Raw genomic sequence first — 26524 nt, 5'->3', positions numbered from 1 at the left:
ATTGAATTCATAACTTGCCATGATGTAATGTAAACTTGTGATCTCTGGGTTACTAATCCAGGATCATAATCATTTGGCTACATTTTATATGGAGTTAGTGCATAACTACAGAAGAAAATCTGCTCTAAAAGATGATGGTACAATTAGCTTTTTCACCTTACCTAGATTTGTGGGAATCAGGAGAACAAGAACTCTAATTTATAAAGCACTTTTCATGATAAAACTCTGCTGCCCATGTCCTAACTCTCTCCAAGTCCCGTTAACCCATCACCCCTGTGCTCGCTGACCTACATTAACTCCTGGTTCAGCAACGCCTCGATTTTAAAATTCTCATCCTTGTTTCTAAATCCCTCCATGGCTTCGCCCATCCCTATCTCTTTAACCTCCTCCAGCCCTACAACCATCCGAGATAACTACACTTCTCTAATTCTGGTCTCTTGTACATCCCCAATTTTTAATTACTCCACCATTGGCGGCCATGCCTTCAGCTGTCAAGGCTCTGGAATTCCTTCCCTAAACCCCTCCACCTCTCTACCTCTCCTTCTTTAAGCACGCTTCTTAAAACCTACCTCTTTGACCAAGCCTGACTATCTCCTTTTGTGGCTTGCTGTTGAATTTTGTTCAACGCTCCTGAGAAGTGCCTTGGGTCACTTTACTACGATAAAGACACTATATAAATACAAGTTGTTGATTATATGTAAGGGGTGGTCCCAGGGGTCAGGTTCACCTCTGACCAACTTGAGCGGTTCGAATCGCTCCCACTCCCTTGGGTTCTAGACTCTGGATTTATTTCGGGGAATGTGATAAAGTGCAAAGGACAACTGGTTTGGTTTTATTAGAAATAAGAAAATACAATGTCAAACTTCTTATCACTCTAATAGAGAACAATACAAGAAAATTACAAAGTCAAGCTTATAATCATTCTAATAAAAGAACAATACATTACAATACATTCAAAGGGGGTTACAGTAAAAATTACACCTCCCACCTCCCGATACCTAATTCTAGCTAGGTTAGACTCCAGGGCAGGCAGGGACTATGCTTACCAATCCTTTCTGGTCAGTTAGCAGTAGTTCGCGATTTCGGGGTTCATTGAATTCTGTAGATTCTGCTTGCTGTACCCCGAATGTCGGAGAAGACTTCTTACTGCGCAATCTTCAGTTGGGTTGAGTCCACTTATGCGGTAAGTGTATTTTCGATCTATGGGGTAAGTACCCGGTTTTCTTTGTTAGAAATAGGTTCAAAGTCTCTCTAGGTAATGATTTCACCTGTTGGTAGTCAGGCCTTAGATTGTCGAGTGGAAACTTTGCGATTCTTCGGTTTCTTCCCGTTGGAGTTTTGTTTTGAGTTTGGTCGATCGCAGGGGTTTTTCGTTGATACCACGTTGGCTGCGGTCGATTGCTGCCGCAATGGTGATCTTCCTTCCTTCAGGACTTTGAGGCTGGAGAAGTTAGTTTGCAACTGTCGCGTTGGTTTCTCTCCCTTCTTTATGACATACGTGTGGTCTCGGTTGTATGGCAAAGTGTGTCATGCCCTCTGTTGAAAACGAGGGCCAGTTATACGGTTTGTGGTTCTAATCTTGACGCCAAATCAGTTCAGAATTCTTTCATTGAATTTGGCGGGCTTGACTTCTCTTTGTAATATTTTGGCGGGCTCGTTAAAAGTTAATATGTTTTGGGTGGGTTGATGTTCGAAAACTGTTTCCTGATGGAAATATTAGCTTGGTAATCGCAATGTCCTTTTGTGCTTAGTTTTTCGCGTACAGGCTGGATTGGGCCTCTTTGTGTGATGTATATGCTGAAATGGTTTTCCAGATTCAGGTTGATGGTAGGCTATCTCTGGGTTATTTGTTGTAATGTTAATGTCTCTTGTGGAGAAGGATTCTCGAATACCCATTTCTCCAGACAAGTTACTTTAATCCTAACACCCAGACAGTCTCAATAATCAAGTTGTCTCCTGTTAGTTCTTTAGGCCTGCCCACAGCCTTGAATTTCTTTTTAAAAGTCCAAAATCCGATTAAAGTTCATAGTTTCTTCCATAAGCACTTTTTAGGATTTCAAACTTTCCAAGTAGATAGTCCCAAATTAAATTTCCTTTCGAATGAGCCCAAACACTGGGGAGGTTCTCATGAATTTTGCACCCTTTCATATATGTGGATTTGTAGTAACATAGGCAAGTGCAGCAGCCAAATTTGTACAGAGCAGCATCCCACAATAGCAATGAGATAAATATCCAGATTATGTTATATAATAATGTCAGCTGAGGGATAAATGTTAGTCAGGGCACATTACTGTGGAATCTTTTATGTTCAGATGCAGGGTTCAGATGAGGGTTCTCTCTTTAATGTCCCATCTGAAGGACAACACCTCTGAGAAAGCTATGAGGACCTTTTCTGAAGCAGAGGTTAGGAGTGCTGGAAGACATTTGCAAGACCTCATGAAGAATGCAAACATGGAGTGTTCTTTATGTTGTACCAATTATACTGAATTAATGTGATCATAACTATTGATCTGTGTGTTCACCTTTAATAAAGCAGCTTATTTTGAACTAAGCCTTTTCTTCACCCAGGGTTAATTTAGGCTGTCTTAACGAGAGATTGAAGAGCTACGCTTGCAAAAAAAACTGAGTATATGGTCCTGATTACAAAGGGATTTACTTAATGTTGGACGCTTCAGATCTGGGGCCATAATTGATGAACAGTTCAATCTTTTTATAAAAGCATAAAGAAAAAGTGTTAAATTGACATAGTAACCTAAATCTTACACCTCAATGAATTTGCTAATCTATACTTTTTTAACCACTCAGAATTGTGACAGTTAAACATCCAGTAATTGAACTGAACCTTGCCGATGTTTACTTTGCATCATTTAGACTTTATGATCTTTTAAAGAAACTCACCAACAGAATAATACTATGCAGGTGAAAGTGACAAGGCCGTGGGTTTTGTGAAAGAAACTACTTTTGTGAAATGGGGAGTTGTTTATCCAGCATTCACAGCGGCAAAGAAACTGCTCTATCTCCGGATTGAATGGTTGTACGACTCAATCTTGGGGAAAGGGAGATACTTAAGGGGTTGACAGTGGATGGGCAATGGCAGACATTTAGAGACCGCATGGATGAACTACAACAATTGTACATCCCTGTTTGGTGCAAAAATAAAAAAGGGAAGGTGGCTCAACCGTGGCTATCAATGGAAATCAGGTATAGTATTAAATCCAAGGAAGTGGCATACAAATTGACCAGAAATAGCAGCGAACCCGGGGGGCTGGGAGAAATTTAGAACTCAGCAGAGGAGGACAAAGGGTTTGATTAGGGCAGGGAAAATAGAGTACGAGAGGAAGCTTGCAGGGAACATTAAGATGGACTGCAAAAGCTTCCATAGATATATAAAGAGAAAAAGGTTAGTAAAGACAAACTTGGGCCCCCTGCAGTCAGAATCAGGGGAAGTCATAACGGGGAACAAAGAAATGGCAGACCAATTAAACAAGTACTTTGGTTCGGTATTCACTAAGGAGGACACAAACAACCTTCCGGATATAAAAGGGGTCAGAGGGTCTAGTAAGAAGGAGGAACTGAGGGAAATCCTTATTAGTCGGGAAATTGTGTTGGGGAAATTGATGGGATTGAAGGCCGATAAATACGTCGGGCCTGATGGACTGCATCCCAGAGTACTTAAGGAGGTGGCCTTGGAAATAGCAGATGCATTGACAGTCATTTTCCAACATTCCATAGACTCTGGATCAGTTCCTCTGGAGTGTAGGGTAGCCAATGTAACCCCACTTTTTAAAAAAGGAGAGAGAGAGAAAACAGGGAATTATAGACCGGTCAGCCTGACATCAGTAGTGGGTAAAATTTGGAATCAATTATTAAGGATGTCATAGCGCATTTGGAAAGAGGTGACATGATAGGTCCAAGTCTGCATGGATTTGTGAAAGGGAAATCATGCTTGACAAATCTGGAATTTTTTGAGGATGTTTCCAGGAGAGTGGACAAGGGAGAGAACCAGTTGATGTATATTTGGACTTTCAGAAGGCTTTCGACAAGGTCCCACACAAGAGATTAATGTGCAAAGTTAAAGCACATGGGATTGGAGGTAGTGTGCTGACATGGATTGAGAACTGGTTGGCAGACAGGAAGCAAAGAGTAGGATTAAATGGGTACTTTTCAGAATGGCAGGCAGTGACTAGTGGGGTACCGCAAAGTTCTGTGCTGGTGTCCCGGTTGTTTACATTGTACATTAATGATTTAGACGAGGGGATTAAATGTAGTATCTCCAAATTTGCCGATGACACTAAGTTGGGTGGCCGTGTGAGCTGCGAGGAGGATGCTATGAGACTGCAGAGTGACTTGGATAGGTTAGGTGAGTGGGCAAATGCATGGCAGATGAAGTATAATGTGGATAAATGTGAGGTTATCCACTTTGGTGGTAAAAAAAACAGAGACAATTATCTGAATGGTGACAGATTAGGAAAAGGGGAGGTGCAATGAGACCTGGGTGTCATGGTACATCAGTCATTGAAGGTTGGCATGCAGGTACAGCAGGTGGTTAAGAAAGCAATTGGCATGTTGGTCTTCATGGCGAGTGGATTTGAGTACAGGGGCAGGGAGGTGTTCCTACAGTTGGACAGGGCCTTGGTGAGGCCACACCTGGAGTATTGTATACAGTTTTGGTCTCCTAACTTGAGGAAGGACATTCTTGCTATTGAGGGAGTGCAGCGAAGGTTCACCAGACTGATTCCCGGGATGGCGGGACTGACATATCAAAAAAGATTGGATCAACTGGGCTTGTATTCACTGGAGTTCAGAAGAATGAGAGGGGATCTCATAGAAACATTTAAAATTCTGATGGATTTAGACCGGTTAGATGCATGAAGAATGTTCCCAATGTTGGGGAAGTTCAGAACCAGGGGTCACAGTCTGAGGATAAGGGGTAAGCCATTTAGGACCGAGATGAGGAGAAACTTCTTCACCCAGAGAGTGGTGAACCTGTGGAATTCTCTACCACAGAAAGTTGTTGAGGCCAATTCACTAAATATATTCAAAAAGGAGTTAGATGTAGTCCTTACTACTAGGGGGATCAAGGGGTATGGCGAGAAAGCAGGAATGGGGTACTGAAGTTGCATGTTCAGCCATGAACTCATTGAATGGCGGTGCAGGCTCGAAGGGCCGAATGGCCTACTCCTGCACCTATTTTCTATGTTACCTCCTGAAGATACACCGGCAATCAGCATTGGTCCTCTGTATAGATAGCGAGTTAGTGGTCTGCATGGATATTTGAGCATAAGTGCGCAGGAGTGGGTGCAGGTGGCAAGGACAGCTAACAAATGGTTCACCAGTGGGCCAGTTTGTATCCTAGCTCTAATGAAGAGGACAGAGATTCAGACTTTAGGGGCCCAGCCTTTAAAAGAAATGTGCGCACCAACAAATGCTAACTGAACTGATTTCTGTGGAACTATCCCTACATGCCAAAGATTACGGAGGAATCTACTGCAACTTGTGTAGGATTGTCATGTAGTAGCTGTTGCTCTGCAGTGCTAGTTGGCATGATGCAAATGTTGGTCCTTGGGCACTTGCAATGTATTTGAGGATAAAAGGACTGGAATAGATGTTGAACATATCTGTTGATACAGGGAATGTGATTCCTGTATATGAAAAGGAAGATAGAGCCAACTATAAACCAATTAGAGTAGCGCGGTGGTAGGAAAGATATTGGCCCGGATTTTGCAATCAGCGGCGAAATGATGACGTTTGCCGCTGACCTCCCAGAAAGCCGGCTACACAAATCGAGCGATTTCTTTGGCGTTGATTTCTCCTCTTCCGACATTAATTTGAATCTGGCGTCAAGTCTAAGGGATTTCCAACTAAGCAGTCAATCACAATAAAGATTTCTCATAGATTGCAAACCAGGAAGTAAAATGCACTGATTTTTCTTCACTTTTTAATCATTTATAGAGCGAAATAAAGATTGGGGCATACACATGGGAATAAGATGTAAGTTGAAATATCAAACAAGCTTTTAAAAAAAAAAAAAAAATTATTACAAAAAACCCATGGTATTTTTATCATGATGGAAAAATTTGACATTCCATAAATATAAAATTAGATTTTCAGGACCGGAGCAGTTGTTCAGCAGTAATTGTGTCTCTGTACACCATTTTTAAAAAAAACCTAGTTACACCTCATTCCAGAAGACTTAATTTTTTTGGAGGGTTTTAACAATGATGATCCAGTGTAAAAGGGGAAATTTTTATCAATTCGGTGATTTCAGTTGATTGCTGGCTCCAGGGTGTTCAACAGCGCTTACTGTGGAGAAGCGGGGATTGACAAACGACAACTTTTGGATTTCCACATTTAACTGCGCATGTGCGTGCTCTTTTTTAAAAAAGTGTCAAATTTACAGAGGAATGACAGTGAACGCTGACAGTTTCGCTTTCATTACAACTGCAAATTCCAGGCCAATGGCATCCTTAATCAAAGATATAATAGAAAAACATCTTGAACTTGGAAATGTAATGAAGAATGGTTGGCACAGAATGCAAAAGGGAATGTCATGCTTCACAACCTTGCTGAATTCTTTGAAGAAGTAATAAAGGGTAGATGAGAGTAATGAAGTAGATGTAATATATTTGAATTTCCAAAAAAATCTTTGATAATCTACCACATAGTAGACTCAGACTAAGGTCAGAACATGTAGAGTTAGGGGACAAGTAGCAGAATAGATAGCAAGCTGGTTATAAAACAAAACCGAGTAGGGATTCAAGGTATTACTCATATTGGCAAATGGTGGGAAGTGGCAGTCTACAAGGATCACTGCTGGGACCTTGCAGTTCACCATATGTTGTTCACCATATGCAAAAACGATTTGGACTCGGGAATCAGAAGTACAATTTCAAAATTTGTGGATGACATCAGATTGAAGGGTGTAGTTAATACATAGGTATGTGACATAAGAACATAAGAAATAGGAGCAGGAGCAGGCCATACGGCCCCTCGAGCCTGCTCCGCCATTCAATAAGATCATGGCTGATCATCGACCCCAACTTCACTTTCCCACCTGATCTCTATCCCTCGATTCCCCTAGACCCCAAAAATCTATCTATCTCTCAGCTTTGAATATATTCAGAAACTCCGCATCTACAGCCCTCTGGGGCAGAGAATTCACAACCCACTGTGAAGAAATTCCTCTTGGTTTTAAATGGCCTACCCCTTCTGCTGAGACTGTGCCCCCTAGTTCTAGACACTCGAGCCAGGGGAAACAACCTCTCAGCATCTACCCTGTCAATCCCCTTCAGAATCTTGTATGTTTCAATGAGATCACCTCTCCTTCTAATGCTCCGAGACTATAGGCCCATTCTACACAATCTCTCATCAAAAGACAGCCCTCTCCCAGGAATCAATCTAGTTGCACCGCCTCCAAGGCATGTATATCCTTCCTTGGATAAGGAGACCAAAACTGTGCACAGTACTCTAGGTGTAGTCTTGCCAAGGCCCTATACAATTATAGCAAGACTTCCTTACTCTTGTACTCCAAACCTTTTGAAATAAAGGACAACCTGTCATTTGTCTTCCTTGTTTGCTGTACCTGCATGCTAGCTTTCTGTGTTTGTTGCATAAGGACAACCAAATCTCTGAGCACCAACATTTAAAAGTTTCTCATAATTTAAAAAATATTCTCGTTTTAATTCTTCCTACCAAATTGAATAAATCTCTCATTTCCCTAAATTATATTCTATCTGCCTCCTTACTGCCCACTCACTTAGTCTATCTTATCCCTTTGCAGACACAGTGTTCTGCTCACAGCTTTTTGTTCCACCTAGCTTTGTATCATCTGCAAACTTAGATACATTATACTCAGTCCCTTCATCTAGGACATTTTAATATAGATTGTAAATAACTGAGGCCCCAGCACTGATCCTTGCGGCACCCCACTAGTTACAGCCTGCCAACCTGCAAAAGACCCATTTATCCCTACTCTCTTCTGTCCATTGACCAATTCTCTCCATGCTAATACATTAGCTCCATTACCATGAGCCCTTTTCTTGTGTAATACTCTTATGTGGTGCCTTAGCGAATGCCTTTTGGAAATCCAAATATACTACATCCACTGGTTCCCCTTTATCTATACTGCTACATCCTCAAAACACTCTAATAAATTTGTCAAACACTATTTCCCTTTCATAAAACCATGTTGACTCTGCCTAATCATATTATGATTTTCCAAGTGCCCTGATGCCACTGCCTTAACAATGGATTCCAGCATTTTCCCGACGACTGATGTCAGGCTAACTGGCCTCTAGTTCCCTGATTTTTCTCTCTCCCTCCTTTCTTGAATAGCGGTCTTACTGTACACTCCGCTGGGACCGTTCTAGAATCTAGGGAATTTTGAAAGATCAAAACCAATGCATCCACTATTTCTGCAGCCACTTCTTTTAGAATCCTAGGATGTAGGCTGTCCGATCCAGGCTTTTAGTCCTTAGTTTCTCTGGTACTTTTTCTCTACTTTTTTCAAAAAACACCTCACATATTTAAAATTAATGGAAATTAAATGTTTTAGAAAAAAAATATTTTTTGGAATTTTTTTAATGTGTTTTCATAGGGTTAAAAATAAACTTACCTTTATGGCCAGGATTTTTAACATAGAAAAATTAAATTTCATCATTCATTTTTATGTTTTAAAAGTGTTACACTGGTAAAAGTGAGCTATGCATCTGTTTTTACCAAGCGTAAAAATTTGAAGGCTATTCGCTGGACATGAGTTAGGCAAATAGTTCAATCACTGCTGCGTGGACATTCTTCCTGCAGGGATGTGTAGAATCTGTCAGAAATTTCGCATCGTGCCCCAAAAACCAGTTTTTGTGGGGCCTCGCCGGGTCCGTGTGCACTTTGTACGGACCCGGCGAGCCCACAGTTTTCGACCCATTATGTTCCTCACCCTCATTAGATCCTTAGTTCCCCATCATTTTAGGTATGCTTTTTGCATCTTCTAGTGTGACGACCAATACAAAATATTTGTTTAACATTTTCGTCATTTCCTTATTCCCCATAATAATTTCTCCTGCCTCAGCCGCTAAGGGACCAATGTTTACTTTTGCTACTCTCTTCCTTTTAATATACTTGTAGAAGCTCTTACAATCTGTTTTTATATTTCTTGACAGTTTTCTCAGTCTATTTTTTTCCCTGATTACTTTTTTTGGTCATCATTTGCTGGTTTCTGAAACTCTCCCAATCCTCAGGCTTACTACTATACTAGTGACAAAATACAGAAAGACATTAATAAACTTTCATAATGAGTATGCAATTAGCAAGCAGAGGAATCTGGGAGTACAGATCAACGTTTGCTATGAGCCCCGCAGCTCTGCCAGGCCCATGCATGCGTGAAACTGAGCCGCGCAACCCCTTTAAAGTTGCCGCCCAAAAAAGTATGAGTGAACTTTGGTACAGGTGTACAAATCACAAAAAAGCCATGCATATTAATAAGGCCGTAAAATGCAAACCAAGCACTGGGGTTCATTTCTAGATGTATAGAATTGAAAAGTTATGTTAAACTTTTATAGAACCTTAGTTAGGCTACACTGAGTTAGATGAAGAGGGGTGGGATGAGGCTCGTGTGGAGCATAAACACCGGCATGTACATGTTAGGCCGAATGGCCTGTCTTTGTGCTGGAAAGACCTTGTAATACTTTGTCATATGGGACACACTTTGTGGGTTGTATTGGAGGAAGCCATCAGACCTGTCCAGGAAGTGGAATCCCTGCTTGATTATTCCAATGACCTGTACAGTGAGGACTCTAGTTGAGCAATTGATCTGATTGAAGCACAGTTAAGCTGCTGAGCATTGGTTCCGAAGACAAATCATAAACCAAGTATGCTGGGGATAACCAATGTCTGCAAACAGCCAGCGTCTCATTTTCTTCAGTGGCGAAAGGTTGGTGAAAGATGAAGCATCTTGGCAGCTACCAGGAAAGTAGGCACAGATCTACATGATACACTGATGAACACACAGCAGTTGCACATTAATGGAATAGATGCGATTCATAAAGGCATTGTGAAGAGTGAGGGAGCCGAAATGGTGATGAATGCACAGTTAATGAGACCCTAGATGTGGGCAAATTTGTAATGTGTGTTAACTCCAGAGCTTTATCTGCTGCTTTTGGTTGTCCATGGGTAAGTGATGAGTGAGCAAACATAGCATCAGTCATCTGCTGAGGGAAACTGCAGACTGACTGGCGTTACTGATATGTCCTGTGACAGTCTGGAAGGAGCCGGAGGCAAAGATACATACGAGTGTCCAGAATCTAGATAATGTTAGACTACTACAGGCAGATCTAGATGTGCTGGGTGATTATGCTTGTGACTGGCAAATGATGTTTAACTTGGAAAAGTGCAGTGGGCAGAGTGAATGCTAGACACACATACACCCTTCACAGAAAAGTACTAACATTGGTGGTGAAAGAAAGGGATCTGGATATTCTAGTGCATTGATCTCGGCCATTCCAGACCAAGAAATCAAATAGGAAATTCAGAAGAAACTTCTTTACCCAGAAAGTGGTGAGAATGTGGAACTCACTACCACAGGGAGTGGTTGAAGCGAATAGTATGGATGCATTTAAGGGGCGGTTAGGTAAGCATATGAGGGAGAAGGGAATAGAGAGTTATTCTGATGGGGTTAGATGAGGAAAGATGGGAGGAGGCTCGAGTGGAGCACAAGCACTGGCATGGACTGTTTGGGCTGAATGGCCTGTTACAGGTGCAGCTTCGAGAATCTAGAGTTTCGGAATGTCCCCGGAATCTGGACCAATCGGTGGCAGGGTTGTCCGGAATCCATAAAATGTTCCGGAATCCGGACCCGATGACCCTGCCGACCTCGGGGCCCCGCCATTGGCGACAGCGGGCCTCGCCTTGCCGCCGCTCGCCTCACCCCACTGCTGCTGCCCTTACTTTGGGGCAGGGCCCGCCCATCGACCTCCTTGGGGTCGAACAACTCTTCGGCGGGAATTCTCTTTTCTCCCCCCCACCCCCCCCCCCCCCCTTTTTTCTGACATTCCGAAATCAGGAAATACCCGAACCTGGGCTCAGGTGTTTCTGGATTCGTGACGTCCGAAAACAAATCGAAAGCTCAGAATCCGGAACGGCCTCGATCCCGAGGATTCTGGATTTTAGGTGCTGTACCTGTACTGTGCTTTATATCCTATGTAATCTCAAAAGGTTCATGACCAATGCTGTGAAGCAATAACTAGAGCGGATAGGTGCTGGGGTGTATTTCTAGGACAATTGACTGAGACAAAGCATACTATTTTGTCCTTTTACAAGACCTTGATTGAGCCTCAAGATAGAATACTGTGGCCTGGAGTTGCCGTTCGGTTGTGCTGTTTTTTTGTCGCAATTTTCCTGAAACCTGCGAAACGAGCGCAAAAGATCACGGGATGTTGTGCAAATTACGTTTAGCATGAATGTGCTAGTTTAAATAATATCGTGCTGGAATCTGGCCACGCATCCCATCTCGATCGAATTAATTACCATTGAGTTTCTGCTAATTCCGCTTTTGAGGAGGCTGTAAAAAATTAAGCTGTTTTTGTTTTAAGCACAAGGGTACTAATAGGCATGTTTTAAAAGCTTTTACATTTTTTAATTTACTAAGGAACTGTATCAATATAACTAGCAAGTGGTTCTGTATAGTTTTTTTTGTCCTTTTCAGTTATTTAAAATTTGGTTAATCACAGATGGTGAACTAGACACTCTGATTAAAAATGCTTATTTTTTGAGATTAACCCATTTTCTGCTGTATTAATCAAACTGCACCAAGTTACCACTTTTAAATATATCAAGAAATATTGAGCAATTAAAAAAAAAACTTTCTAAAACACTCCGATTGTGCTGGTTCATGTCAGATTGTACGTTTGATATGCAAATGACTTTGAGCAAAATCTTGGAAAAAAGACACATCTGTGTCTTTATGGCCTTTAACTTAGATTTTATGATGTAGCGATTGGTTAGGGACTCCATTTTTATAGTAGGTGTTTCTACAGTGTTATTGGAGGAAATGGAATATCTTTTCTGACGATCCCAAGGCAAATGATTATTTATTTTGTTATGAATGGGCACCTTCTGAAATGGTCTCTTGTGTTTGGCTCAAATTTCACATTTGCTAAAGAGCAACTAATTGTATGCTTTGTGGCCATGTACACTTGGTAGATGCAAAACTTTTAATTGTAAAGATAATACAGATTTGTTTATATAATTTTGTTAAATCTTCTAATAGAAATGATACTGAAATTAATTATTAAAATATTTTTCAGATTTGAAGAAAACATTGGCTGTCCTCCTTGATAACATTTTGCAGCGTCTTGGAAAATTGGAGTCCAAAGTGGACAACCTGATGATTTCAAATGGTACAGGAATAAATTCTACTAATGCTACTACTACTGTGAGCCCCAGCTCTGGCACTGTTGAGAAAGTTAATGTGGCAGGTGAGTATGTCGTCTCTTTTTATATGCAAAATGCTTCTACAGGTGCAGCCTCCCAAATCCGGAATTCCAAAAACCGGAATGTTCCGAAATCCGACATCACGGAGATCAGAGGAGTCGTCCGAAATCTGGTTTTTGGAACATAATTCCGGATCATTTTTTTTTAAACGTGACATAAATGGGAGAAAATCTGTGGGGAAAATACTGGACCCTAAAATTAATTTCATTAAAAAAAAAATTATTAATTGGAACAGTAAAAAGATACTAAATAAATAATTTCCAAATAAGTGCAGTAAAAGCCGCCTCCTCCACTGACCTGTATGGTCTCGGCTGATGTTGTGCCTCTGGCTGAGGCGTCAGGCATCTGTTCGTGCTGCAGCTATGCAGAGGCTTGTTGGGGGAGGTTGATGGGGCGCGGGGGGCGGGGGGCGGGGCGGGGGGGGGCGGCGGCGGGGGGGAATTCATGGGGCTAGTGATGGAATTCTGGAATTCAACTGCTAGATTTATTTTTTGAAAAATCAAGGGTCGGCACCAACACCATCGTCCTCCATGGCACGTGTGAGGATTCCTTGCTGGCCGGTCCTCTTATTATGGACCTAGTGGTCCTGGCTGAACTCTGCCAGTGGATGGTGTTCCGAGCCGAAATGGATCGAGAGTTCCGGACGTTCCACGGTGTCCTCTCCGCCCTCAGCTGCCTCTGTGGGGCCCCGTTGGTAACAGATGGAAGTCCTGTCGTTGGCTCACTTTTCAGGCAGAGGACCGCATTGAAAGTGTTGAGAGCCTGCCTGGCCCATCCTCCTCGGAACCGCATGCACCTGGAACGGGGGTTTCCGGATTCGGACATCGGATTCCCAATTCTTGGGAGATGGGCATGTCTGGCTCTCTCTAGTGGGGCTCGCCTGTTTTGACTCACTCAGCGCAGTGTGATTATTTCTTCTAAAAGCTATGTGAAAGATCCAGGAGTCTAGATGCGGCCTACATGTGGAGCGTGTGTGTGTTTAAACGGTACAAAACGTGCGAACAAGCAGCATTCGCCCTGGCTGTGTAGCGGCCTCGGGGGATACTTCCCGGCTAAGGCGGGGCTCTCGCTTCACTTCAGCCTGTCAATGGCACCAGTAGAAATTGCAGCCGAGTGTATATGTTGTGTATATATAATGAAATATTCAGAAAAAACAATAGACAGAAAGGAAACAGCAACATTTTTTTAAAAAGATGAGGTCCTGGTTTCAGGTGCATTGCCTAGAATTTGAAAAGAATTAAAAAAAAAAAAAAAAAATTGTTTATCGGACATCGGATCGTCTCCGAAATCCAGAAATACCCAAAACTTGGCCCAGGGGTTTCCGGATTTGGGACGTCGGATTTCTGTTCCGAAATATGGAAAAACACGAAAACCGGAATGGCCTCGGTCCTGAGATTTCTGGATTTCCGAGCTTGTACCTGTATAGCACAGCATTTAATCATCTTTGTTGGAAAGAAACCAATAATATCACCCTAAAATATTGGAACATAGGAACAGGAGTAGGCTATTCAGTCCGTCTGTCAACAACAACAACTTGTATTTATATAGTGCCTTTAAGGTAAGTGAAACGTCCCAAGGCGCATCACAGGAGTATTATGAGATTAAAAAATTGACGCATAAGTAGAAATTAGCGCAGGTGACTAAAAGCTTGGTCAAAGAGATATGTTTTAAGGAGTATCTTGAAGGAGGAAAGAGATGGAGAGGTTTTGGCAGGGAGTGTTAAACCTTTTTTTAAAAAAAAACAGACTTCTAAACTTTACGTCTTATTTTATCAGTTCCAAAACGAGAAAAACTCCAATCTATAAAATGTAAGGAAATGCAGCTTTTTCCCCCCATACAATCATAGAAATTTACAGCACGGAAGCAGGGTATTTCGGTCCATAGTGTCCGCGCCGGCTGACTAAGAGCTATCCAGCCTAATACCACTTTCCAGATCTTGGTCCATAGCCCTGTAGGTTACAGCACTTTAAGTGCAAATCCAATTATTTTTTAAATGTGGTGAGGCTTTCTCCCTCTACCCCATCATAGGTAGTCCCTCGGAATTGAGGAAGACTTGCTTCCACTCTTAAAATGAGTCCAGAGGTGGCTGAACAGTCCAATACAATCCCTGTCACAGGTGGGACAGATAGTCGTTGGGGGAAAGGGTGGGTGGGACTGGTTTGCCGCACACTCTTTCCACTGCCTGCGCTTGGTTTCTGCATGCTCTCGGCGATGAGACTCAAGGTGCCCTCCTGCTTGCACTTTCTCCACTTAGGGCGTTCTTTGGCCAGGGATTCCCAGGTGTCAGTGGGGATGTTGCACTTTATCAGGAAGGCTTTGAGGGTGCCCTTGTAACGTTTCCTCTGCCCACCTTTGGCTCGTTTGCCATGAAGGAGTTCCGAATAGAGCGTTTGCTTTGGGAGTCTCGTGTCTGGCATGCAGACAATGTGGCCTGCCCAGCGGAGCTGATCAAGTGTGGTCAGTGCTTGTTCCCTCCTCCTTGCACCATTCCTCAAGCCACATATTCATCTGAACTATCCTGTAATTCCTACTCTGACTAGCACGTGACACTGGTAACAATCTTGCGATTACTACCTTTTGAGGTTCTACTTTTTAATTTAACTCCTAGCTCCCTAAATTCAGCTTGTAGAACCTCATCCTGTTTTTTTACCTATATCGTTGGTACCTATATGCACCACAATAGCTGGCTGTTTCCTCTCCCCTTCCAGAATGCGCTGCAGCCGCTCCGAGACATCCTTGACTCTTGCACCAGGGAGGCAACATACCATCCTGGAGTCTCGTTTGCGGCCGCAGAAGCGCCTATCTGTTCCCCTTACAACAGAATCCCCTATCACTATAGCTCTCCCATTCTTTCCTGCCCTCTTGTGCAGCAGAGCCACTCATGGTGCCATGGACTTGGCTGCTGCTGCCTTCCTCTGATGAGTCATTTCCCCCAACAGTACCCAAAATGGTGTATCTGTTTTGGAGGGAGATGACCGCAGGGGGACCCCTGCACTACCTTCCTTCCGCTGCCCTGCCTGATGGTCACCCATTCCCTATCTGGCTGTGTAACCTTTACCTGCGGTGTGACCAACTCACTAAATGTGCTATTCACCACATCCTCAGCATCGCAGATGCTGCAGAGTGAGTTCATGCGCAGCTCCAATGCCGCAATGCGGTCTGTCAGGAGCTGCAGCTGGACACACTTCCTGCACATGTAGTCGTCAGACACTGGAAGCGTCCCTGATTTTTCACACAACACAGGAGGAGTATGACACTGGTCTGGGCTCCCCTGCCAATGCCAAAGGTTACCTACTGATGATAATAGAAAACTAAGTTGTTTTCAAGTTCTGAAAGTTTAGATTTTTAATCCCAGATCTTAATTTACGCCAGTGCCCATGAAAAAGAGAGAAATGCTAACCAATCAATCACTTCCCTGCTTTCCTGTGATGTTACACCTTGAATCTTTTTACTTCTTATCCTCCCAGGTCAGTTGATGCTGGTTGGGCTGGCTCCCTTTATCTCCCGCTCCGATCGGATGCTGCTCTCGCGGTGTTTGTGTCCCGGGTCCTGCTCGCGGTCCCTTTCTCTCCCGCTCCGATCGGCTGCTGCTTTCGCGCGATTTGTGTGCCGGCTCCTGCTCGCGCTCCCTTTTCCAAAATTCCATGCACTCTGGATCAGTACCTATGGATTGGAGGGTATCTAATGTAACCCCACTTTTTTTTTAAAAAGAGGGGGAGGGAAAACAGGGAATTATAGACCGGTTAGCCTGACATCGGTGGTGTGGGGAAAATGCTGGAATCAATTATTAAAGATGTAATAGCAGTGCATTTGGAAAGCAGTGACAGGATTGGCCCAAATCAGCATGGATTAATGAAAGGGAAATCATGCTTGACAAATCTAGAGTTTTTTGAGGACTAGTAGCAATACGGTAGAGGAGGATTTCCTGGAGTGTATTAGGGATGGTTTTCTGGACCAACTTGTCGAGGAACCAACTAGAGGGCTGGCCACCCTAGACTGGGTAATGAGAAAGGACTAATTAGCAATCTTGTGCGAGGCCCCTTGGGGAAGAGTGACCATAATATGGTAGAATTCTTTATTAAGATGGAGAGTGACACAGTTAATTCAGAGACTAGTGTCCTGAACTTAAGGAAAGGTAACTTTGATGGTATGAGATGTGAATTGGCTAGAATTGACTGGCGAGTGATACTTAAAGGGTTGAAGTTGGATAGGCAATGGCAAACATTTAAAGATCACATGGATGAAGTTGAACAATTGTACATCCCTGTCTGGAGTAAAAAATAAAACGGGGAAAGTGGCTCAACCGTGGCTAACAAAGGAAATTAAGCATAGCGTTAAATCCAAGGAAGAGGCATATAAATTGGCCAGAAAAAGCAGCAAACCTGAGGACTGGGAGAAAGTTAGAATTCAGCAGAGGAAGACAAAGGGTTTGATTAGGAGGGAGGAAATAGAGTATGAGAGGATGCTTGCCGGGAACATAAAAACTGATTGCAATAGCTTCTATAGATATGAAGAGAAAAAGATTAGTGAAGACAAATGTAGGTCCCTTGCAGTCAGATACTGATGAATTTATAATGGGGAAAAAAGAAATGGTTGACCAGTTGAACAAATACTTTGGTTCTGTCTTCACTAAGGAAGACACAAATAACCTTCCGGAAGTACTAGGGGATCGAGGGTCTAGTGAGAAGGAGGAACTGAAGGATATCCTTAGTAGGCGGGAAATTGTGTTAGGGAAATTGATGGGATTGAAGGCTGATAAATCCCCGGGGCCTGATAGTCTGCATCCCAGAGTACTTGGGGTAGTGGCCCTAGAAATAGTGGATGCATTAGTGATCATTTTCTAGCAGTCTATCGACTCTGGATCAGTTCTTATGGACTGGAGGGTAGCTAATGTAACGGCACTTTTTAAAAAAGGAGGGAGAGAAAACGGGTAATTATGCACCGGTTAGCCTGACATCAGTAGTGGGGACAATGTTGGAATCAATTATCAAAGATGAAATAACAGCGCATTTGGAAAGCAGTGACGGGATCGGTCCTAGTCAGCATAGATTTCTGAAAGGGAAATCATGCTTGACAAATCTTCTGGAATTTTTTGAGGATGTAACAAGTAGAGTGGACAAGGGAGAACCAGTGGATGTGGTGTATTTGGACTTTCAAAAGGCTTTTGACAAGGTCCCACACAAGAGATTGGTGTGCAAAATCAAAGCACATGGTATTGGGGGTAATGTGCTGATGTGGATAGAGAACTGGTTGGCAGACAGGAAGCAGAGACTTGGGATAAACGGGTCCTTTTCAGAATGGCAGGCAGTGACTACTGGGGTGTCACAGGGCTCAGTGCTGGGACCCCAGCTATTTACAATATACATTAATGATTTGGAGGAAGGAATTGAGTGTAATAGCTCTAAGTTTGCAGATGACACTAAACTGGGTGACAGTGAGAGCTGTGAGGAGGATGCTAAGAGGCTGCAGAGTGACTTGGACATGTTAGGTGCATGGGCAAATGCATGGCAGCTGCAGTATAATGTGGATAAATGTGAGGTTATCCACTTTGGGGCAAAAACACGAAGGCAGAATATTATTTGAATGGCGGCAGATTAGGAAAAGGGGAGGTGCAACGAGACCTGGGTGTCATGGTATTGAAAGTTGGCATGCAAGTACAGCAGGCGGTGAAGAAGGCAAATGGTATGTTGGCCTTCATAGCTAGGGGATTTGAGTAGAGGAGCAGGGAGGTCTTACTGCAGTTGTGCAGGGTCTTGGTGAGACCTCACCTGGAATATTGTGTTCAGTTTGGTCCCCTAATCTGAGGAAGCATGTTCTTGCTATTGAGGGAGTGCAGCTGATTCCCGGGATGGCTGGACTGACACACGAGAGACTGGATCAACTAAGCCTTTATTCACAGGAGTTTAGAAGGATGAGAGGGGATCTCATAAAAACATAAAATTCTGACCGGACTGGACAGGATATATGCAGGAAGAATGTTCCTGATGTTGGGGAAGTCCAGAACCTGGGGACACAGTCTTAGGATAAGGGGTAGTCCATTTAAGACTGAGATGAGGACAAACTTCTTCACTGAGTTGTTAACCTGTGGAATTCCCTACCGCAGAGAGTTGTTGATGCCAGTTCATTGGATATATTCTAGAGGGAGTTAGATATGACCCTTACGGCTAAAGGGATCAGGGGGTATGGAGTGAAGACGGGTGTTGGGTACTGAAGTTGCATGATCAGCCATGATGTTGAATGGCGCTGCAGCCACGAATGGCCTGTTGCTGCACCTGTTTTCTATGTTTCTAATGCTGGGGATGTTGGCCTGGTCGAGGACGCTAATGTTGGTGCGTCTGTCCTCCCAGAGGATTTGGAGGGTCTTGCGGAGACATCGTTGGTGATATTTCTCCAACGACTTGAGGTGTCTACTATACATGGTCCATGTCTCTGAGCCATACAGGAGGGGCGGATATTAGTACAGCCCTGTAGACCATGAGCTTGGTGGTAGTTTTGAGGGCCTGGTCTTCAAACACAATCTTTCTCAGCCAGCCGAAGGCTGCACTGGCGCACTGGAGGCGGTGTTGAATCTCATCGTAGATGTCTGTTCTTCTTGATAAGAGGCTCCTGAGGTATGGGAAATCATGCACGTTGTCCAGCGCCATGCCCTGGATCTTGATGACTTGGGGGCAGTGCTTTGCAGCAAAGACAGGCTGGTGGAGGACCTTTGTCTTACGGATGTTTAGCATAAGGTCCTTGCTTTCGTACACCACAGTAAAAATGTCGACTATGTCCTGGAGTTCAGCCTCTGTATGTGCGCAGACGCAGGCGTCGTTCGCGTACTGTAGCTCGACGACAGAGGTTGGGCTGTGACCATCATTTTCCAGTCCTCTCCAGCTGTAGGTATGGTGCCAGAGGACTGGAGGATTGCTAATGTTGTATCTTTGTTTAAAAAGGTATAGACTGAGTAATTACAGACCAGTCAGCTTAACCTCAGTGGTGGGAAAATTACTGGAAAAAATCCTGAGGGACAGGATAAATCTTCATTTGGAGAGACATAGATTAATCAAGGGCGGTCAGCATGGATTTGTTAAGGGATGGTTGTGTCTGACTAACTTGATTGAATTTTTCGAGGAGGGTCGATGAGGGCAGTGCATATGATGTAGTGTATATGTATTTTAGCAAAGCTTTTGATAAGGTCCCACATAGCAGACTGGTCACAAAATCCAGGGCAAAGTGGCAAGTTGGATCCAAAATTGGCTGAGATAGGAAGCAAAGGGTAATGGTTGATGGGTGTTTTTGTGACTGGAAGATTGTATTCCAGTGGGGTTCCGCAGGGCTCAGTGCTGGGTCCCTTGCTTTTTGTGGTATATATCAATGACTTGGACTTGAATGTTGAGGGGCATGATTAAGAAGTTTGCAGATGACACTAAAATAGGCTGTGTGGTTGATAATGAAGAAGAATGCTGTGGACTGCAGGAAGATATCAATGTACTGGTCAGGTGGGCAGGACAGTGGCAAATGGAATTCAGTCCGGATAAGTGTCAGGTAATGCATTTGGGGAGGTCTAATAAGGCAAGGAATACACATTAAATGGTACGACACTGAAAAGTGTAGAGGAACAAGGGGACCTTGGCGTGCAAGTACACAAATCCCTGAAGGTAGAAACACAGAAAATAGGTGCAGGAGTAGGCCATTCGGCCCTTCGTCCCTCCACCACCATTCAATAAGATCATGGCTGATCATTCCCTCAATACCCCTTTCCTGCTTTCTCTCCATACCCCTTGATCTCCCTAGCCGTAAAGGCCATATTTAACTCCCTCTTGAATATATCCAATGAACTGGCATCAACAACTCTCTGCGGCAGGGAATTCCACAGATTAACAGCTCTGAGTGAAGAAGTTTCTCCTCATCTCAGTCCTAAATGGCCTACCCCTTATCCTAAGACTGTGTCCCCTGGTTCTGGACTTCCCCAACATCGGGAACATTCTTCCCGCATCGAACTTGTCCAGTCCCGTCAGAATCTTTTATGTTTCTATCAGATCCCCTCCCATCCTTCTAAACTCCAGTGCACAAAGGCACAGTTGATCCAGTCTCTCCTCATATGTCAGTCCAGCCATCCCGGGAATCAGTCTGGTGAACCTTCGCTGCACTCCCTCAATAGCAAGAACGTCCTTCCTCAGATTAGGAGAACAAAACTGAACACAATATTCCAGGTGAGGCCTCACTAAGGCCCTATACAACTGCAGTAAGACCTCCCTGCTCCTATACTCAAATCATCTAGCTATGAAGGCCAACATACCATTTACCACCTTCACTGCCTGCTGTACCTGCATGCCAACTTTCAATGACTGAACCATGATACCCAGGTCTCGTTGCACTTCCCCTTTTCCTAATCTGCCGCCATTCAGATAATAATCTGCCTTCATGTTTTTGCCCCCAAAGTGGATAACCTCACATTTATCCACATTATACTGCATCTGCCATGCATTTGCCCACTCACCTAACCTGTCCAAGTCACCCTGCAGCCTCTTGGCGTCCTCCTCACAGCTCACACCGCCACCCAGTTTAGTGTCATCTGCAAACTTGGAGATATTACACTCAATTCCTTCATCTAAATCATTAATGTATATTATAGAGAGCTGGGGTCCCAGCACTGAGCCCTGTGGCACCCCACTAGTCATTGTCTGCCATTCTGAAAAAGGACCCGTTTATCTCACCCCTCTGCTTCCTGTCTGCCAACCAGTTCTCTATCCACATCAGCACATTACCCCCAATACCATGTGCTTTGATTTTGCACACCAATCTCTTGTGTGGGACCTTGTCAAAAGCCTTTTGAAAGTCCAAATACACCACATCCACTGGTTCTCCCTTGTCCACTCTACTTGTTACATTCTCAAAAATTTCCAGAAGATTTGTCAAGCATGATTTCCTTTTCAGAAATCCATGCTGACTTGGACAGATCCTGTCACTGTTTTCCAAATGCGCTGCAATTTCATCCTTAATAATTAATTCCAACATTTTCCCCACTACTGATGTCAGGCTAACTGGTCTATAATTACCCGTTTTCTCTCTCCCTCCCTTTTTGAAAAGTGATATTACATTAGCTACCCTCCAGTCCATAGGAACTGATCCAGAGTCGATATACTGTTGGAAAATGATTACTAATGCATCCACTATTTCTTGGGCCATTTCAAGTACTCTGGGATACAGACTATCAGGCCCCGGGGATTTATCGGCATTCAATCCCATCAATTTCCCTAACACAATTTCCCGCCTAATAAGGATATCCTTCAGTTCCTCCTTCTCACTAGACCCTCGATCCCCTAGTACTTCCAGAAGGTTATTTGTGTCTTCCTTAGTGAAGACAGAACCAAAGTATTTGTTCAACTGGTCAACCATTTCTTTGTTCCCCATTATAAATTCATCAGCATCTGACTGCAAGGGACCTACATTTGTCTTCACTAATCTTTTTCTCTTCACATATCTATAGAAGCTATTGCAGTTAGTTTTTATGTTCCCGGCAAGCATCCTCTCATACTCTATTTCCTCCCTCCTAATCAAACCCTTTGTCTTCCTCTGCTGAATTCTAACTTTCTCCCAGTCCTCAGGTTTGCTGCTTTTTCTGGCCAATTTATATGCCTCTTCCTTGGATTTAATGCTATGCTTAATTTCCTTTGTTAGCCACGGTTGAGCCACCTTCCCCGTTTTATTTTTACACCAGACAGAGATGTATACTTGTTGAAGTTCATCCATGTGATCTTTAAATGTCTGCCATTGCCTATCTACCGTCAACCCTTTAAGTATCATTTGCCAGTCAATTCTAGCCAATTCACACCTCATACCATCAAAGTTACCTTTCCTTAAGTTCAGGACCCGAGTTTCTGAATTAACTGTGTCACTCTCCATCTTAATAAAGAATTCTACCATATTATGGTCACTCTTCCCCAAGGGGCCTCGCATAACAAGATTGCTGATTAATCCTTTCTCATTACACATCACCCAGTCTAGGATGGCCAGCTCTCTGGTTGGTTCCTCGACATATTGGTCTAGAAAACCATCCCTAATACACTCTAGGAAATCCTCCTCCACCGCATTACTACCATTTTGGTTAGCCTGATCAATATGTAGATTAAAGTCACCCATGATAACTGCTGTACCCTTATTGCACGCATCCCTTTTTTCTTGTTTGATGCTGCCCCCAACCTCTACTACTGTTTGGTGGTCTGTACACAACTCCCACTCGCGTTTTCTGCTATTTGGTATTCTGTAGCTCCACCCACACCGATTTCACATCATCCAAGCTAATGTTCTTCTTTACAATTGCATTAATTTCCTCTTTAACCAGCAATGCCACCCTGCCTCCTTTTTCTGTCTGTCTATCCTTCCTAAATGTTGAATACCCCTGGATGTTGAGTTCCCAGCCTTGGTCACCCTGGAGCCATGTCTCCGTGATGCCAATTACATCATAACTGTTAACTGCTATCTGCGCAGTTCATTCGTCCACCTTATTCCGAATACTCCTCGCATTGAGGCACAGAGCCTTCAGGCTTGTCTTTCTAATACACTTCGCCCCTTTAGAATTTTGCTGTAATGTGGCCCTTTTTGCTTTATGCCTTGGGTTTCTCTGCCCTCCACTTTTACCTTTCTTCTTTCTATCTTTTGCTTCTGCCCCCATTCATCTTTCCTCTGTCTCCCTGCATAGGTTCCCATCCTCCTGCCATTTTAGTTTAACTCCTCCCCAACAGCACGAGCAAACATTCCCCCTAGCACATTGGTTCCGGTCCTGCCCAGGTGCAGACCGTCCGGTTTGTACTGGTCCCACCTCCCCCAGAACTGATTGTAATGTCCCAGGAATTTGAATCCCTCCCTTCTGCACCACTCCTCAAGTCACGTGTTCATCTGAGCTATCCTGCGATTCCTATTCTGTGTAGCACTGGGAATGGTCGCAATCCTGAGATTACTACTTTTGTCCTACTTTTTAATTTAGCTCCTAGCTCCCTAAATTCGTCTCGTAGGACCTCATCCCGTTTTTTTACCTCTATCATTGGTACCTATATGCACCACGACAACTGGCTGGTCACCCTCCCTTTTCAAAATGTCCTGCACCCGCTCAGAGACATCCTTTACCCTTGCACCAGGGAGGCAACATACCATCCTGGAGTCTTGGTTGCGGCCGCAGAAACGTCTATCTATTCCCCTTACAATTGAATCCCCTACCACTATAGCTCTCCCACTCTTTTTCCTGCCCTCCTGTGCAGCAGAGCCACCCATGGTGCCATGAACTTGGCTGCTGCTGCTCTCCCCTGATGAGTCATCTCCCTCAACAGTACTCAAAGCGCTGTATCTGTTTTGCAGGGGGATGACCACAGGGGACCTTCCTTGCACTGCTCTTGGTGTTGGTCACCCATTTCATATCTGGCTGTGTACCCTTTACCTGCGGTAAGACCAACTCACTAAACGTGCTATTCACGTCATTCTCAGCATCGTGGATGCTCCAGAGTAAATTCACCCGCAGCCCCAGTGCCGCAATGCGGTCTGTCAGGAGCTGCAGGTAGATGCACTTCCCGCACATCTTCCCACATATTACAGGCAAGGTAGATAAGGTGGTTAAGATGGAATGCTTGCCTTTATTAGTTGAGGCATGGAATACAAGAGCAAGGACATTGTGCTTGAAATGTATAAAACACTGGTTAGGCCGCAACTGGAATAGTGTGTGCAGTACTGGTCACCACATTAAAGGAAAGATGTGTTTGTGCTGGAAAGGGTGCACAGGAGCTTGACAAGAATGTTGCCTAGACTGGAGAATTTTGGCTATGAGGAAATATTGGAGATGCTGGGTCTGTTTTCTTTTGAACAGAGGAGGCTGAGATGAGAGGCTGATTGAGGTATATAAAATTATGAGGGGCCTGGATAGAGTGGATAGGAAAGACCTGTTTCCATTGGCAGTGGTCAACAGCCAGGGGGCATAGATTTAACGTAATTGGGGGAAAATATGTGGGGAAATTTATTTACCCAGAGGGTGGTGGGGGTCTGGAACTCATTGCCTGAAGGGTGGTAGAGGTATAAGACAGCTTAAGAACAACTTAAGGGCGGATGGAATCCCCGCTGAGGCACTGAAGTATGGGGGAGATGCACTGTTGGCACGAATACATGAGGAGAGCATGCCGGGAGATCTGAGATATGCAGTGATCATGACCATCTTTAAAAAAGGGGACAAGTTCAACTGTGGCAACCACACAGGAATCTCCCTGTTATCAGCCACTGGGAAAGTTGTCGCTCGAGTCATCCTCAACTGTCTTCTCCCTGTGGCCAAGGAGCTCCTCCCGGAGTCACAGTGCAGATTTCATCCCCTCCAGGGCACAACAGACATGATTTTTGCAGCGCGACAGCAGCAGGAAAAATGCAGGCAACAGCGCCAGCCCTTCTCCATAGCCTTCTTCGACCTTACAAAAGGCCTTTGACGCTATCAACCAAGAGGATCCAAGGGGCGTCCTCCTCCGTTTCGGATGCCCCCAAATGTTTGTCACCATCCTCCGCCTGCTCCATGACGACATGCAGGCCATGATCCTTACCAACTGATCCATTACAGACCCAATCCAGATCGGGATCAAACAGGGTTGCGTCATCGCCCCAACCCTCTTCTCAATCTTCCTTGCCGCCATGTTCCACCTCAGTCAACAAGTTCCCTGTTTGAGTGGAACTAAACTACAGAACCAGTGGGAACCTGTTTAACCTTCGCCGCCAGGCTCCCTCGCCCCGCTCCGCCACCACTGGACTCCCTCGCCCCGCACTGCTGCCACCGGATTTGCTCACCCTTACCTTGGCCCAAGTGTTTCCGGATTCAGGATGTTGAAAAGACGTTCCGAAATCTGGAAATACCCGAACCTGTGCTCGGACATTTCCAGATTTGGGACGTCGGAAAGACGTTTCGAAATCCGGAAATATCCGAAATCCGGAACGGCCTCGGTCCTGAGGCTTCCGGATTTCAGATGCACCAAAATGCTCTCCCACTGATACCCTTTCCACATGCCCCTCTTCATTCCCCAAAACCAAGTCCATAACTGCCCCCTCCTTTGTTGCACTTGTTACATACTGGCTAGAGATGTTCTCCTGAATGCATTTTAGGAATTCTGCACCTTCTGTACCATTCCTGACTTTACAACTGTAGTACTGTATAGTTTATTTTAAAAGTATTTATCTCTAATGTTTGACCAGGGGGACATTTGATGCATTTCATTGGAAGCAGTTTTCACTCTAATTATAGTCCGAGCTCTCCATAATTACCAATTAACTCAGCGGCTGTTTACTGTATGAGTTATAACTCTCCCGCCTCTCTGCACTGTCAATGACTGCAGGTAAGGGGCATGCTTTGGAGAGGGTTGTAAAAGGAGCGGCGAACTCCAGAATGGATGAGCATGCATCACTTCGGCATCATACCAATTGACATCAAGCTCCTGCTAATTACAATACTTGTGCCAAATACAGGCCATGGCAGCGCTCCTGACCTGCTGAAAATGGCGTCCAACACAGGACCCATCGGAAGCGGGTGAAAGAACGACTTTAAAAAAAAAAAAAAAATAGAGGGTGAAGATAGGTTATGAAAGTAAACTAGCACGAAATATAAAAACAGATTGTAAGAGTTTCTACAGGTACATAAAAAAGAAAAGAGTGGCTAAAGTAAATGTTGGTCCCTTAGAAGCTGAGACTGAGTAATTAATAATGGAGAACAGGGAAATGGCAGAGACATTGAACAAATATTTTGTATCGGTCTTCATGGTAGAAGACACTAAAAACATCCCAATAGTGGATAATCAAGGGGCTATAGGGAGGGAGGAACTTAAAACTATCACTAAAGAATAGTACTCGGCAAAATAATATGACTAAAGGTGGACAAGTCCCCTGGACCTGATGGCTTGCATCCTAGGGTCTTAAAAGAAGTGGCTGCAGAGATAGTGGATGCATTAGTTGTAATCTACCAAAATGTCCTTGATTCTGGGGAGGTCCCAAAGCCGCAAAATAACGCCCCTGTTTGAAAAAATGAGGCAGACACAAAGCAGGA

General features: G+C 44.0%; 1 protein-coding gene across 4 annotated transcripts in view; it reads left to right on the top strand.

Annotated features, from left to right (window-relative positions):
• mgat5 (alpha-1,6-mannosylglycoprotein 6-beta-N-acetylglucosaminyltransferase) overlaps nt 1-26524 on the top strand; it is a 214650-nt gene that overhangs the window by 52965 nt on the left and 135161 nt on the right. For all 4 annotated transcript variants that reach the window (XM_070875427.1, XM_070875426.1, XM_070875428.1 and 1 more), the window contains one exon: nt 12297-12467. In XM_070875427.1, coding sequence (XP_070731528.1) covers nt 12297-12467 — 171 coding nt within the window. The remainder of the gene's footprint in view (nt 1-12296; nt 12468-26524) is intronic.

This window comes from Pristiophorus japonicus, chromosome 3 (assembly GCF_044704955.1).
Source record: "Pristiophorus japonicus isolate sPriJap1 chromosome 3, sPriJap1.hap1, whole genome shotgun sequence".
NCBI lineage: Eukaryota > Metazoa > Chordata > Chondrichthyes > Pristiophoridae > Pristiophorus > Pristiophorus japonicus.
This window is presented reverse-complemented; position numbering and strand designations above follow the sequence as displayed.